The sequence below is a fragment of the Prionailurus viverrinus genome, chromosome D1 (genome assembly GCF_022837055.1).
Source record: "Prionailurus viverrinus isolate Anna chromosome D1, UM_Priviv_1.0, whole genome shotgun sequence".
NCBI lineage: Eukaryota > Metazoa > Chordata > Mammalia > Carnivora > Felidae > Prionailurus > Prionailurus viverrinus.
In genome coordinates, this window is record NC_062570.1 from 48,677,573 (window position 1) to 48,693,703 (window position 16,131).

The window sequence follows — 16,131 nt, forward strand, 5'->3', positions numbered from 1 at the left end:
TGGCTCAGTTGGTTAAGCATCTGACTTGATCAGGTCATGATCTCACAGTTCATGAGTTTGAGCCCTACATGGAGCCCTACATCAGGCTTTGTGTCTGCAACACAGGAGCCAGCTTTGGATCCTCCCTCTCTCTCTCTGCCCCTCCCCCACTCACACTCTGTCTCTTTCAAAAACAAATAAACATTAAAAAAAATCTTTAATCTCTATCTACATCCACAAGGAACAAGAGCCAAAAACTTATCTTTCCTTTCAGTATTTTTAAATGCATAATGAACAGGAATTTTTACTTTTAACACAAGCATTTGGTGACCATTGTTAAGGAACTGACATTCTGAAACAAATGTATAAAGTCACTAAGCTCATTTTACAACAGAACATCATTTTAATACCTATGAAAGAGTAAGTAACACATGTTATTTCAATTGTATCCTTAAACTGGAACATAATTTTTCAGGTATTAGTTTGCTTTTCAGTGATCCTATATCATATTCCAGAATACTTAATTGCTTAATGGAAAATTTAGGTGTGATTCTGTTGACATGTTAATGATGAAATGTTCTGTTTATTTCTAAGACATTTTCTGCAAGGATATGCACCAGAATTCTAAAGAAAATGAGACAGGAAAAATATTAAAATTAGCCTTTCAATCTTGGACAGTTTCATTTCACGAAATGAATATTGTAGACTTATATTTGAAACAACAAGCGCTGAAAAAATGAAACCATCAACTCATTTACATGAGTAGAGTGGGGAGGAAATGTTTTCTAACACATACCAGAAATGTGATAAAAGCTGTACTTTTTATTTGGACAAAGCATTACTTGAATTTGAAGTTAATGATATATGTATGTTTCAAAATGAATGCAAGTGGTGGCTTTACTCACAAAGGTTATCTACTAGTAGTAAAAGCAAATTAATTTTAAATAGCTAGGACTCTCTAGCCAGATGCTATTTCAAATGCTGGGGAAGAAAGGAAGTTGGGTGCCCTAGTTTTCCTTGATATTCATTCCTCTATGTTTTGAGAATTTGAATATATAAACTCTGCCCCTCACACACTTTTTTTTTTTTTTTTAATTTACAACAATCAATTCTGGGAACTTGGTATCAGCATAGGCTTCAGAAAAGGGCAAAACCAGGTTGGAAATGATGTCCCTGCCCTCAACAACACTGTGACCTTGTCAGGAAATTTCATTGTCTGTAAAATGAGAATCAATATTTCATAAGTGGTTGGGGTTAAGTACCAGTAAATAAATGAAGTGACTAGAGTGATATGGCACATAGCAGGGCCTCTCTCTAAAAAATTTCCATATCCATCTTGTTCACCTTTCAGTAAGTCCTTGAGCACAGCATCGTTGTCTCACTGATCAATAGCGGCAGCTCTCATATGTACTGTATACTACAGGTCACACATACGCCCATGTGCACTGTCTGTCTGGTTACTCTACCCATTAACTCTGGGCACACTTACTTTCTTTTCATGGAGACTGAGGTTCAAAGAGATGAAGCGACTTGACCATGGTCACCCAGCTGGGACTCAAATCCAAGTGTTCTGAAGGCTACTCTGATGCTCTTTTCACTGCACTAAAGTTGCCTACTTCCTCCACATGTTCAGGAAAAAAACATCTAATTTAGGCTATGATTTCCTCACCCCAGCAATTGACAATTAAGGATTCCACTATATACGAAAGGAAAAATTTAGTACAGTTTGAATAGATAGAGCATCCAGAATTTTTTTTAAATGCCAGCCCCTCCCTCCTATGGAAAGCAGTGTTTTAAGATACGATTAATATTCTGAGCATAGGATGATGGTAAACACTATGTGTTTGCATTATCATGAGATGACAAAATTATCCACTCTCAAAGGACCAGCTGCTGTAGGGCGGCTGGCACCCGTGTTGCCTACATTCTCAAAACTATTTTAATTGGTAATTTTCCTTTTTTTTTTTTGGCAGAGAGGAAATGTATGTGCAAACCTATTAAAGCCATAGCATCTGTTATGATGAAATGACATGACTGAATCTTAATAAGTGCAATGTTACACCTCAGAATTTTGGGGTTAATCAGGGTTGTCATTGAGACAACAGTCTCTATAACTCAGCTCCCCAAACACATATAGAAGAGTTATGGGAAAAAATGATAGAAAAATTCTTCCCATACTTTTTACATATTTTCATTACCATGTTATAATTTTGAATTGATGTGCACAGTATACATGAAACTGTTCATCACATTAGGTGAATGTGATCCTGAGAGGAGAGAGCCCAACTTTTGAAATAGGAATACCTCAGATCATATCCAATGTCTACCCAAATTGCTGACAGCTTTAGACAAAGAACTTGATCCACTTGGAAAAATTCTCATTTCTATAATGTGGATGGTAAGTCTTATTCTACAAGTTTATGAAAAGGATCTAACAATTAAAATATTACAAATCAAAATTTTCAGTGCTACCAATAACCATTTATTAGGTGCTGGTTACATACCATAGTCTGTGCTAAAGACTTACATGTACATTATCTCATTTAATCACCCCCAAAGTCTTTATTGTAGATATTACTAGTGTATTTATTTATAGATGTGAACATAGAGGCTGAGAGGCTAATTATCAGTGTTTACAAACTTAGGGTATGGAAGGCCTAATAATTGAACTTAGGCTTCTTATTTTATTGCTTTAACAACTATTTGCTAAGCAATAGATGTCCTGAGACATCAAGCACTGTGGGGAAGAAGGGAATGGGAATGGAAGGTTGGTAAGCAACCAATCATGTTCGCTTTACCCTGGCTACCATGTAGAGAATGCATTAAAAATTGAGAAGAGGGGCGCCTGGGTGGCACAGTCGGTTGAGCGTCCGACTTCAGCCAGGTCACGATCTCACGGTCCGTGAGTTCGAGCCCCGCGTCGGGCTCTGGGCTGATGGCTCAGAGCCTGGAGCCTGTTTCCGATTCTGTGTCTCCCTCTCTCTCTGCCCTTCCCCCGTTCATGCTCTGTCTCTCTCTGTCCCAAAAATAAATAAACGTTGAAAAAAAAATTTAAAAAAAATTGAGAAGAGAGGATCCAGGGAGAGTAGGTAGAAGGCCATACAAATAATCTTGGTGAGAGATGATGTTGACTTCAACCGGGATGGTAACAGTACAGATGAAGAAACCTGGATGCAATGCAGGTATACTTTGCAGGGAGACCTGAATGTGTGGTGGTTACAGGATAGGGAAGTCAAGCAAGAGCAGGCCCATATTTTTTACTCTTAGCAACGTGGTAAAGTGAGATGGGAAATGCTAGAATGGATATTCAGAACAAAGGAAGGAAGTCTTTCTAGTCTCAAGCCTCACACTTTTAACTATTATTAAAATTTAAACTAATTATCATAACTATAAAAGAGATTTGAAGTCCATGGGCATGTAAATATAAAACATTGGACAGCTTTATAGAAAAGTCAAATTATTCCTTCCCAAGAGAAAATGGCAAAAAGGAGAGTTTAGTGCAGAACTTACCATAATGCTTGGTTTTCAAAGTAAATACCTAAGGTAAAGATTATCTGAGATTTTCTTTGAATTTTGTGAAATTTGAACTTTAATATCTATAATACTGCTTTATAAACTAGAGGGGGAAAGAAAAAACACCAGAATATAATTTACCAGAAAGCTAACACTTTTGTTTTAGATGATCGGGTCATGTATATATTTTCTTCTTTCTACATTGTTACATTTTACAAATTTTCAGAAATGACTACATATTACCTATATAACTAGCAAATTAAAAGTTCAAGAAAAATTAATCTATAAGGTTACATTTGCTATGTCTGTATAGTCCATAGTAAGTTCTGAGAACCACGGCAATCATAACCCTCAGTTTAAGCAGTTAAAACCAATCAAAATAATTACATGACTGACAGAGGCCTTCAAATGTGCCCTTCTCACTGTACCATGTGCAATGCACTCCCTGTCCCAATGGACTGGAATCCCAGATGGGGTTTGACCAATAGTGCAGTCCATTCGGAAATGCCTGGAAGGCTGGGGAGTTCTTCATTTCATTTGAATTGTTTCTTCTGAATATAAAATTTTAAAATTGCTTAATTCACTCCCCCACTTCTTAAGGGTAGCTAACAATGACAATATTCTTTAAGAAATTTGGGGCGCCTGGGTGGCGCAGTTGGTTAAGCATCTGACTTCAGCCAGGTCACTATCTCGCAGTCCGGGAGTTCGAGCCCTGCGTCAGGCTCTGGGCTGATGGCTTGGAGCCTGTTTCCGATTCTGTGTCTCCCTCTCTCTCTGCCCCTCCCCCGTTCATGCTCTGTCTCTCTCTGTCCCAAAAATAAATAAAAAACGTTGAAAAAAAAATTAAAAAAAAAAAGAAATCCTCCTAGCCACCCCTAACTTTTGCCTCTTTCCCTTTCTTTCAGGGTCAATGATTGTATCTTGCGGGTGAACGAGGTCGATGTGTCAGAGGTTTCCCACAGTAAGGCCGTGGAAGCCCTCAAAGAAGCGGGCTCTATTGTCCGGCTGTACGTGCGTAGAAGACGCCCCATTCTGGAGACTGTCGTGGAAATCAAATTGTTCAAAGGACCTAAAGGTAATAAAAACATAAATGACTCACAATATGACACCATTTGACTAAAATTTATGCCATAATCCACCTATGATGTAGTCTCTTCTTTTATGTTCTGACATTCAGTGCTTACCTAGAGATTTGAAGTCCTGCAATAGTGGTTTTTACAGAAGGTCAAGTAAATCAATACGCTTAATATGAACTCAGAGAAAGAAAGGGCAGATTTATGTAGGAATGTCCTTATAAGCAATGGCCTTATAAATATAAACCATTTATATTTTTCTATAAATTTTTAATCTTATTGAATCATCATGATTTGGCTGGCATATAAATTCTTTCTAATTTTTAAGATATAAATGGTGACTCTTCATTTAGTAAAATGGTAATATGAATTGTAATGATTAAACTGGTCTATCCTGAAATAAGTTATTATATTTTTATAATACTGTTGTGATTTGATTTATAATACTCTCATGTGTTATACCCAAAAAATACTACATAACATTTTATCTTTGAAATAGTCAAAGTAAGTTAAAATTTATTTTTTTAAAGGCTCCCAAATCTCCTGAGGTAATTATAGTTACCCTGGGGAATCACATAAACAGTGAGATGAATCATTATATTAATTTTTTTTTAAGAATAGTCATTTGGGTTCTCTTCAGAATGATGACATTTAATATTAGCTTAACAGTATTTCAAATATTTTATAAAAATCCAATAATTGGCTTAACAGTATTTTAAATATTTTTAGAATATTATGACTGGATAGTTAGTAGATTATTTGAGTAATTATTTCTATTTCCCTTAAAATCTACTTAATCTCTAATGTTAAATGGGATTAAAAAGGAAATAAGTAACGGCACTGGTGGGTGGTATTTAAGATCTCAAACCCAAGAATCAGACGGGACTGAGTATAAAAGCCTGGTTCAGCCACTTACTAGCAGAGTGATATTGGTTGGAACAATCCCCTCATTATTAAATTGGGATCATAATGGTAGTATCATTCCCACAGGGTTTATGAGAATCTAACATTTAACTAAACCTTGCTGGTGGAGTATAGCCTGCAGAGTCAAAGTGTCTAGGTTAGGACCTACCAAAGCACCTCACTAGTTGTTTGACCTTAAGCAAATCACTTAACCTCTCTGAGCCTTAATTTTCTCACCTATAAAATGCAGATAGTAATAGTACTTGCCCCTAGAAATGTGAGGATTAGATGAACCATTGCATGTAAAATATTTAGAATAGTGGCTGGCCCACATTGACTGCCAAACAAATATTACCTATATAAATACATGCTATTTGTAGTATTCTTTACTACAGATGGCCTCAGACTTTGCTATAATTGCTTGATAATGTAATGAAAATAAAGATCACTCTTGGGCTAAATTCAAATGTGTTAAAATCATATAATTAAATCTGGGGGGGGGGGAAGTAAGGCATTTGCTTACCACAATGTCTGGTGGTATGTGTTAGGGTCAGGCGTAAGGCAGGGTAAAGATAAGAGTCAGAGGCTAAAAAATTTTAGGAGTCAAAGGCTTTATCGGGAACTAAGGTCTCAGGCGAGGTTCTGTGACTCAGGGAGAGAGAGAGAGAGAGAGGAGTCAGGGAAGTCGCGCCCAGGTATGGTGGGGTGGGGTTTTTAAGCTCCAGTGGTTCCGGGTTTAGGTCCAGATGGGCCTTTTTCCCATCAGGTCGTGCTGTCGCTTGGTGATTGGTTGACCTCCATTTGTTCTGGCACGCTACTAGGGGCTTTTCGTTGGGTTGAGCTGGCAAGATGGGCGTCCCCTCTACTGTGGTTCCAAGGACATCCTAACAGTATGAAAGAAAAGACTTTGTAACCTACACATTTACTAACATCATATTTGCAAGGTGCTTTAAAGATAAATAATTTCAGCATTACACTATTTCTATTAAAAATATATACTATTTATGAGTAACAGGTAGGTATTTCTACAATTCAATTAACAGCAATTATTTAGCACAGCCCTAAAGCCAATACCGGTTTGAAGCACTCAGCAAAGTATTAGCATCCATTAACTGGCCTCCTGCTAGCCCAGTCACTAGATGACCTCCAGCTGCTCAGCAGAGCAGTTCAAGGTTCTAGGGAATCCATGGCCAAAACTCTTAAATTTTATCAGGAACAGATTTTGGGGGTCTTTACCTTTGGTACTAGGAATACCTCTAGTGGGCTTTCTCAGTCTGAATTGTTTTCTGTGAGCCCGGAGTAGGGCAGGAATTGCCCTGGGACATAGAAAGGTGAGCATAATCCACCAAGAATACCCAGGCAATAACCCAAAGGTGCATGGCATATGAATGATAGGTTTGGTTTACTCAGACGTGGAGAACCAGGAAACTATTAGAACTAACCTTACATCCCAGAAAGCAGACTTCTGCCACATCCCTATAGAGGGTTGTGGGCCTGTTGTTCCTGTTCAAATTATGTTGAGTCACTCATACATTTTTGTACTGTCACCATACAGAGGTCACTGATGGAGATTTGTTTTTCTATACAAAATTTACTGACATACAAAAAAAGACATGGTTTTAGTCAGTGTTTAAATTCCTAATGCCTTTCCCAATGTCTAAAATACTGGAATTGCTGAATCAGCAAATGGAATAATTAAATTAGGTTCTGCACTAAAGGTGATGATACTTTGCCATGTTAACTTCACTTGGCACCTTATAGTTCTTTCCTTTTGAATGATGATGTATTTAAAATTAATTTCTACCAGTGTTTGACTCATACTGTGGAAAGGGAAGACGAAGATGAATCAGATGTGATTCTGATGAAAGAATCAGAAAGTTCTCACAGGAGAAAAAGACATAAACTCAAGTAACTTTAATGCAAGGCAAAATGAAATCAGCCCTGTTATTGAGCTTGTGTCATGATTCAACTTAACTAGGAGAGCCAAAATGCTCCAGAACATTTAAAAATTTATTTTTTTAAGTGTTTTAAACTCACAAACTGCGAGATCATGACCTGAGCTGAAGTCAGATGCTTAACCGACTAAGCCACCCAGGCACCACAGCATACATTTTTTTAAGTTTATTTATTTATTTTGAGAGAGAGAGAGAGAGAGAGAGAGAGAGAGATCAGGAAAGGGGGAGAGAGAGAGGGAGAAAGAGAGAGAATAACAAGCAGGCTCAATGCTGTCATCATGAGCACAACTCGGGGCTGGATCTCACAAACAATGAGATCATGACCTGAGCCGAAATCAAGAGTTGGATGCTTAATTGACTGAGCCACCCAGGCACCCCAGATCATTTAAAATTTGACACGTGCTCACAGGTCCTTATCTGTCCTTCATTGAGCATGTAGGCACTCTCTACAGTCAGCATCAGCTCTCTTGCCAACTGGGCTAACTAGCCTTGATTATGTTTGTGTAATACAGAGCTAACTAGATATTTTCATTAGTCTTTCAATAATTCAAAGAATATTAAGTATTTGTTATGTTCCTGGCACAGAGGGTGAAAATGGAGATTCACAAAAAAAGTAGGAATAGTTCTTGCTCAAAGAGATGAAAGCCTGATTTAGAAAACACCTATAATGTAAATTGGGAAATATGCTAATGTGAATGTAAAAGATTGTAAAGTGGCCAGTTAAATAAAGGGTCAAAGAATACTTCTTTAAGGAAGTGCCACTTAAGATAAACCTTGAAAGAAAAAGAAAAATAAGAGTTAGACACATAAAGAGTGGACGAGAGCCTCCAGACAAAAGTAAAATGTGTGTGTGAAGGTTCTAAAATAGGAAAGATCTTGATACCTTTTAGGAACTGTAAGAAGTCAATCATGACTGGTGTTTAATGATAGGATAATGAGTGACATGAAATGATGTTGTCAAGGTTAGGAGGGCCAGATCATGCACAGCCTTGTTGACTGTATTTTAAGATTTGTTATTTTATTTCAAGTGCAATGAGAAGTTATTACAAAATTTTCAGCTTGGGAGTGATATGATCAAATTAGTCATTTTGAGAAGATCATTTGGCTGCTGTGAAAAAAATGCATTGAAGGAGCAGGAGTGGGAGCAGAGATCAGTTAGATGTTACTTGGTGAAGGTAAAGAACAGTGGATGGAGTTAAGCTATATGTTGGAGGTATAGTTGATGCTACTTACTGATAAGTGGCACTTAGATGTGGGGCATGTCTGAGGATGAGGCCCAGTTTTCTAATTGAGCAGTTGAATGGATTCGGGTGCCATTTGTGAGATTGGGAAGACTAGGGAGGAACCCTTGTGGGGAGATCAGGAATTCACTTTTGGACATGTTGAGATGCTTGTGATACATTTGGAAAGGAGATCAAGGAGGCAGAACTGGAAAATATCTGTCTGAAATCTCTGTCAGGTTAATATTCTGTATTTACCCTATGTCTTGTCAAATATCTGGAGTTGGGGAAATATCTGAATACTTCACTTTTCCCTTTTCATCAATAATCTTTAATATAAAAATCATAAATATGGTACTACATTAGCTATTTTTGAACAGTTATAATGAAAATAATATATTTTATAGAGGTTCTTAGTGTTTTGGGATTGGTTCTGGTTTTGGTTTTGGTTTGTTTATGTTTTTTGAGGTTTTCTTGTTTTTTTTTCCTTTGTATATCAATGCAATGTTAAGGGATCCTTGAAAACTAATTAGTGATAGAGTTAAATGTATAATTTTCTAATTCCATATCCTTATGTTTATTCCATAATTGTACAAATTACTAATACTGAAATGAACTTTGATGTATGTGATTCTGTCTCAGTAGCGGTGCTGATCTTCCCAATATACAACTAGAATCATCTGACTGGGTGATTTATGGCCATTTATTTTAGTAATTAACATTTGGGTAATATGCACTAATAATTTAGAATGTCTTTTATTAACAATATGTAAAAATTTGGCGCACCTGGGTGGCTCGGTCGGTTGAGCATCTGACTTCAGCTTAGGTCATGATCTCGCAGTTTGTGAGTTCGAGCCCCGCATCGGGCTCTGTGCTGACAGCTCAGAGCCTGGAGCCTGCTTCAGATTCTGTGTCTCCCTCTCTCTCTGTCCCTCCCCTGCTCACACTCTTGTCTCTCAAAGATGAATAAATGCTAAAAAATTTTTAAAAAAAACAATATATAATAATTTCCCTAACCTCAGTTACAGATTTGGTCACTGCAAGCAGCTGGGGTATCTGTTTGTGGACAGTTTAGAAAAAAAAATGGGTAATCATGTATAGGAAGTAGCGATTAGCAAATTCATTTAAATTTGTCAAGCAACCAAAAATATTCAAGGAACAAAATCTGAAGTGGGCATATGGTTTCCCAGGAAATCAATTTACAATAAAAGTCTTTCTAGTGACTTTCCCAAGAACATTCTAAATTGTAATTTCTAACGAGCTGTATAATTAAACATGTGCAGACTTATTTGCTTCTATGGCCTAAGCCAAGGAAGCCTAAACCTATATAAGAAATGAAATGTCTTCTTTTAAGATGTTCTTATTGCTTAAGGATTATACAGTTAGTTTAAGGCCAAGTTCTAAGATTGAAAATGTTAAGGCCATAACTTTGTTAATATCCAAAAGTACACTTGCTTGCTTATTTTAGCCTCTTTATTTTTTAATAAAAACTGAAAGAGTCTAGTGAAAAAAATTCTATAATTCTTTATTATTTTAAAAAGTATTTTAAAATATGTTATATTTTCTTTCACACACATATATGCATATATATATAGCAGTTATATAGGTGTCTAATAAACTAAAAATGCAGTTAAGATTGTACCTCTCAGTCTTGTATAAGAAGTAAAATTAAGTATTAAATACCCTGACTACAAAAGTCATTATACTAATGACCATTTATAATGTGTATACTTCAGTCATTAGAAAAGCCACATAGGCATTGTGAGGCTCCTGGGCACCTCTAAGTAGCAAGTGTCTTAACTGCTTTGTGCCCCACCTTATTCATCTGCAAATAGATACAATTCTAATGTCTAATTTATAATGTTATTTTCAGCATAACAATTGTAAATTTTAAATACATGTTTATACTATTTTTACTCTTTATTATCATAATTGGCCCAAATTTGAGTTAAAGCAAAGCACATACTCATCCCAGTGCTTTAAAAGAGCCTCTTCTAGTATTTTATTTAGCCTTGTTTTTTAGTAAGTATTATCTGTTGGCTTAATAAATTAAAAGTTAATTAGGGGCACCTGGGTGGCTCAGTCAGTTAAGCATCCCACTCTTGATCTCAGCTTAGGTCATGGTTTCAGCTTGTGAGATCAAGCCCCACATCTGACAGCACAGAGCCTGTTTGGGATTTTCTCTCTCCCTCTCTCTTTCTGCCCCTCCCCCACTCATTGTCTCTCTCTCTCTCTCCCTCCCTCTCTCTCTCTCTCTCAAAATAAATAAATAAAAACATTTTTAAAAAGTTAATTAAAAGTTCTTAATATTCAGCAATTCCAGATGGAGCCAATATATATTTTTTGTGTGTGATAACTCAGATTTCTGCATGCATATGCTTTCACACACACAAAAGTATTGGTGTTAGCATATATATGTGCACATATATTGTATATGCAGCTGTGTTCTCTCTAGTTCTATACAAATTTATTTCTAATGGGTCTGAGTTAATGATGTGGCATATCCATATATGTTTATATGTATATATTTTCCCTTAGTTTTCCTAGCATGGGCATATATTTCAGTAGACTCCATGTGTAGAAATATCTTCAAGCATGTTGAAACTGACCTCATAATGTCTCCTTAGCACCAACTTCACCACATGCCCTTCACCAGTGCAATCGTCTCTAGCTTCTGACCTCTCCAGCTAAGTTAAAGGTTATCCTCATCACCAATTTAAAGAGCTAAGAGTCCTTTTATTTTGATACTTCTCTCTTCACTACTTTTATTAAATCAGGAACTGTGTCCTTTGGAAGTTTCCACCAATACAGCTAGTCTTGTCCTTTACCCCTTGGGTAAATTCCTAGCAGTGCTATTGCTGGGTCATAGGGTAGATCTGTTTTTAATTTTTTGAGGAACCTCCAAACTGTTTTCCAGAGTGGCTGCACCAGTTTGCATTCCCACCAACAGTGCAAGAGGGTTCCTGTTTCTCCACATCCTCTCCAGCATCTATAGCCTCCTGATTTGTTCATTTTAGCCACTTTTACTGGCGTGAGGTGATATCTCAATTTCTTTTTGACTTGTATTTCCCTGATGAGGAGTGATGTTGAGCATCTTTTCATGTGCCTGTTGGCCATCTGGATGTCTTCTTTAGAGAAATGTCTATTCCTTAAAAATCTCCACTGCCATTATTGTGGTGTTCATATCTTCGTTATTCCTTGTCTGATCTACTGCAATAGATTTCATTGTCAATCCCTCCCTCCCTGCTACATTCCCTTCCTAGATAAATCTTATAAAAATCACAGCTCTAGTCATTGCTTTCTCCTGCTTAGAAGATTCTAGTAGTTGTTCATTGCCACTAGATAAAAAATCTAAATTTTTTTTCCATAGCACTTCATGCCCCTATGTCCTCCCTCTCTTCCAGGGACAGAATTCCATTTCATCCTTCTCTTCTGACTTTTGTCATTCATGCATCTCCACATCCAAGGAAGCTAGATTCTGTACAATTTCTTAAACACAAGCCATACTCTCCTGCCTTTAGGGCTTTGCTCATCCCATTTCCACCTTTGGAATGCCTTTCCTTGCCACTATGACCATTGCTTGTCAAAATCATAGCCATTCCCCAAGAGTCAAGCCAGTTCAGTTTTGTCTCCTCATGAAATTATCCCATATTGATCCAATTAGAAGCAATTTTTCACTTCTAAGAACTTCAAAAATGCTTTATTCCTGGGGTGCCTTGTGGCTCAATCAGTTGAGCATCTGACTCTTTATTTCAGCTCAGGTCATGATCTCATGGTTCGTAGAATTGAGCCCTACATCACTCTGGGCTGACAGTATGGAGCCTGCTTGGGATTCTCTCTATCCCTCTCTCTTCACTCCCCCCCCCCCACACACACACATGAGCGCTCTCTCTCTCTCTCTCTCTCTCTCTCTCTCAAAATAAATAAACTTTAAAATAAATGCCTTATTCCTTTCTCTGTGTTCATTCTTTTGTTACCAGGCCATCCAAGTAGCCCATAGGGTATAGAAAGGATAGACATCAGCAACCTAAATTAAGGAGATAAGTGAACTGCTAATTCTAACACTTAAGACACTTAGTTATGATTTCTGCCCCAAATTGTGTCAAATTGAAAGCATTCAGTGAACACTGAAAAGGAAAGTACAAGCCCTAGAGTTAGTCTGTGACAAAACTCTGAGCAGTAAGTGGGAAGAATTGGGGTGGAGAGAGAGAGGGGAGTCCAAAACAGATCATGACTGTCGCAGCACTATGTCAAGCGGAAAAGGGAATGGCCAAGATGGAAGATGAACAATTTTATTGCCAGGAGGAGTCCCTTATGAATAAAACCCTTGCATTGGCCCATTTTTTCATACTTTACAGTAATTATCTGTTCAAGAGATTGGGACAAAACAGTATTTGAAGCATCTAGCACTTTGCTTAAGAGTCTGATTAATTGAAAACCAGTTTCCAAATTATTGATGATTTTTATTTTATTTTTTCTTAATAGCCTACTTGACAGATTTATTGTCCAGCTTGGTTAAACATTAATCTGGCACGCACCTGATTATTACAGACAATTTCTCAAATATCTAACCTGAATAAAGTTTTTGGCATGTCTCTTATCTGCATACTCAATATATTTTAATCTAATCTGTCCTTGTTTCTCCATCTGCTCTTGTCTCTTCTTTCTCTGACACTAATATGGCTGGAGTGAACTTCCTCAGAGTTGATGTGAGAAACTTCTCTGACAGTTTTCAGAGATGGTTACTTGGTAAATTATTCTATAACTTGAATTTGGTATATAGGCATAGAGCTGCAGGTATTGTGCATACAATAAGTGTTCCATCGAATATTTCAATGAGCTAAGACTTTAGTTGAAAATAAATGCATCATCCTTACACATAGTACAGAAATTGCCTACACTGAAATCATTCTTTTTATTCCCTCTATCCATGGATAGTTTTGCTCATGGTGTTTTCTACCAACTTGGACTACTATCACCTGACCGCAATAACTCAGAAATGATTAAGATAGCAAAGTTTTCAGATGTCCAGAATGGAGCTGTTCATACCCAAGCAGTTCACCAGACCACTGGATAAAAACTGAACACAAAGGTTATGCAGCTGCTTTGAGGACTGGCACCCAAGCATACACTGCATCAAGGGATACCATACATTCCCCCCTTTCTTACCATGGGGTATATTATAATGTATATTCATTTTTAATGCATATGCAAGTTATGTCTCTGAATGCAAAATGAAGTTTACTCTTTACTTAGGCCAATGTCTTGGACTCTGAGAGCTAAGTGGCAGGTAGACCAATCTGTGGTGAAGGACTATTCTGAATAATGGTTTGATTCTTAATAAACACAAATAGCAAATTCAGATGTTTGGCATGAGGTCTCAAAACACTACATTTTCCTTTTGTTGCTAAATTTTTTCAGTGCTTTTGAATTACCAAAATTGTTCCCTTGAGTACACCGGGAGATTTGCTTGACTGTATGTGTAGTGAAACCTCTTATTGAAATATAATGTTCAGAGTCAAAGAGAAAAATGCCTATTTGTGTTAAGCCAGAGAAATAGTCTTCTTGGAAATATATTGTGCCTAAATTACCACTTTGTCTCCCAAAAGAACAAATCGTTTTTTTTTAATTGGACAAAGGACAATAACATTTAATGAGTTCACCTTGTTCCCAAGCACCTACTGTAGAATTTCTTGAGTCTGTACGTATTTCTGGATAAAAGGTATGTCCTTGAGGATTGGGAAGTCTCTCTAAGGTAGTATTTAGTCAGTCTTCATAATGATATCTGTAAAAAAGCTCTCTCCTGAAATCTTCTATCAAATGACCTATTCATGAAAAAAACAAACTACAGATATTGCCACTATAATACTTCTGTCGTGTATATTCTGATATTATAGGAGAGTAAAACAATTGATTACTTTTGCTAAATTCTTTTGGAAATTAAGGAATTATGCCCCTCTTCTCATTTGCCCTTTGAAGCTAACATGTGGCCTCTGGTTCTTTTCTTAGTTTACTTCTTTGCTGTTTAGATCTAGCTCAGAATGTTTAATGATACTTATGATTAATGGCTCTTTAAAAAATCTTTAAAGTCAAAATTATTTTACCCTGAAAATTGCAGATTTCAAAAATGCATTGTAGTAGATGTAGCTTTGATTTTTTGACATTCAAAAGTTTTATAACTCACACAGCACACACTGTTTACCTAGCTGTGAATATTTGCTGAGGTAAATATTTACCTATATAGCACTTTTTAAGGTTTTCAAAGGAAATGCATTGCCATGGTAAATAATGTGACCATAAATCTTTCCAATTTATGATCAGTAGCAAAGCAATTTTATTAGGATTGAACAGCACCTTAGTTTAAACCCTTTCTTTATCTAACTCTTAAATGGGAATATTAAGTAGCTGCCTTGGTTATTGTGAGAATTTAATGAGATACTGGGTACATCTTAGTGCCCAAAAAGTTTAAGTGTTCTTCTTCCTTATTTACTTTTTTAAGAAGCAAATACATGAAGAAAATAATCTCCATTCAATCAATACTTTATTTCAAAAACATTTGTTAAGCTAGGCAGTTCAAAATGGTGAATCAAAAGAATGTCCGTAAATAAAGAAGTTTTTGGCTTTTCTCCCAAATACCTTCTCAGATTCCAAGACTAGACTGCAATAACACAGTCCTCTTTTGTCTGGGAGTAGCTTCATGCTAAATTCATCACAGTCCCCTAACTAAATCCATTTTGGTTCCCTAACTCATCAACCAGCATACATTAAAATCTCCTCCTCCTATGGAACATTGAGATTCAATAAAATTAAAGATTGTGGTATTTTTTATTCATGAACCATGACTCCAAGTGCCATTAGCTGTGACCCAAATCCTGTACTGCATGGACTTTATCTCTGAGCATAATTCGATTGCAGCTAGATGCCTTGGACACTTTATCCCTTACAGAAAAGTTGATAGAAAATAAAAAATAAAATCCCTGCTTTTAAACTCCATAAAAAATGCCAACTTAGGGATTTGTAAACATGAAATATGTATTGTTTGTCCAGTTCTGATATCCTAGCAAGGATCCACTGAAAGTTGGAAATTTGCACAATAAGGATGATATTAGGAAAAGTTGAGAATTATCAGTCAAGGCTAAAAAGAGAGAAGTTAGGAAGAAGGAAAAAGTAAAACTAAGAAAGAAACAAATGAGGCACATTGACTCAGTGAGTCAGTCCCTTATAGTAATGAATGAAGAAAGTATATATAATTTCTTTGGTATAGGCCATTAATCTTAAGAAAAAAGACTTCAACAGATGCTTCACAGGAACCCAAAAATATTTTGTGAATATTCATGAGTAGCTGAGTCATATGGGAAAATTTAGCCTTCATAGATCCATTTATTTGAATAAACTGAATGTGGCACCTACCAGTTTTTAAAAATCATGATAATATTGATGTGTAAGAATTCTTAAGTGTCAAATATTCTAATCTCTCAAAATGAACAT

The 16,131-nt window shown here is 36.5% G+C and overlaps 1 protein-coding gene across 10 annotated transcripts in view; it reads left to right on the forward strand.

The window, feature by feature from the left end:
* The window catches only part of DLG2 (discs large MAGUK scaffold protein 2), a 2,044,734-nt gene that overhangs the window by 1,484,062 nt on the left and 544,541 nt on the right, over positions 1 to 16,131 (forward strand). For all 10 annotated transcript variants that reach the window (XM_047877315.1, XM_047877320.1, XM_047877323.1 and 7 more), the window contains one exon: positions 4,398 to 4,567. In XM_047877315.1, coding sequence (XP_047733271.1) covers positions 4,398 to 4,567 — 170 coding nt within the window. The remainder of the gene's footprint in view (positions 1 to 4,397; positions 4,568 to 16,131) is intronic.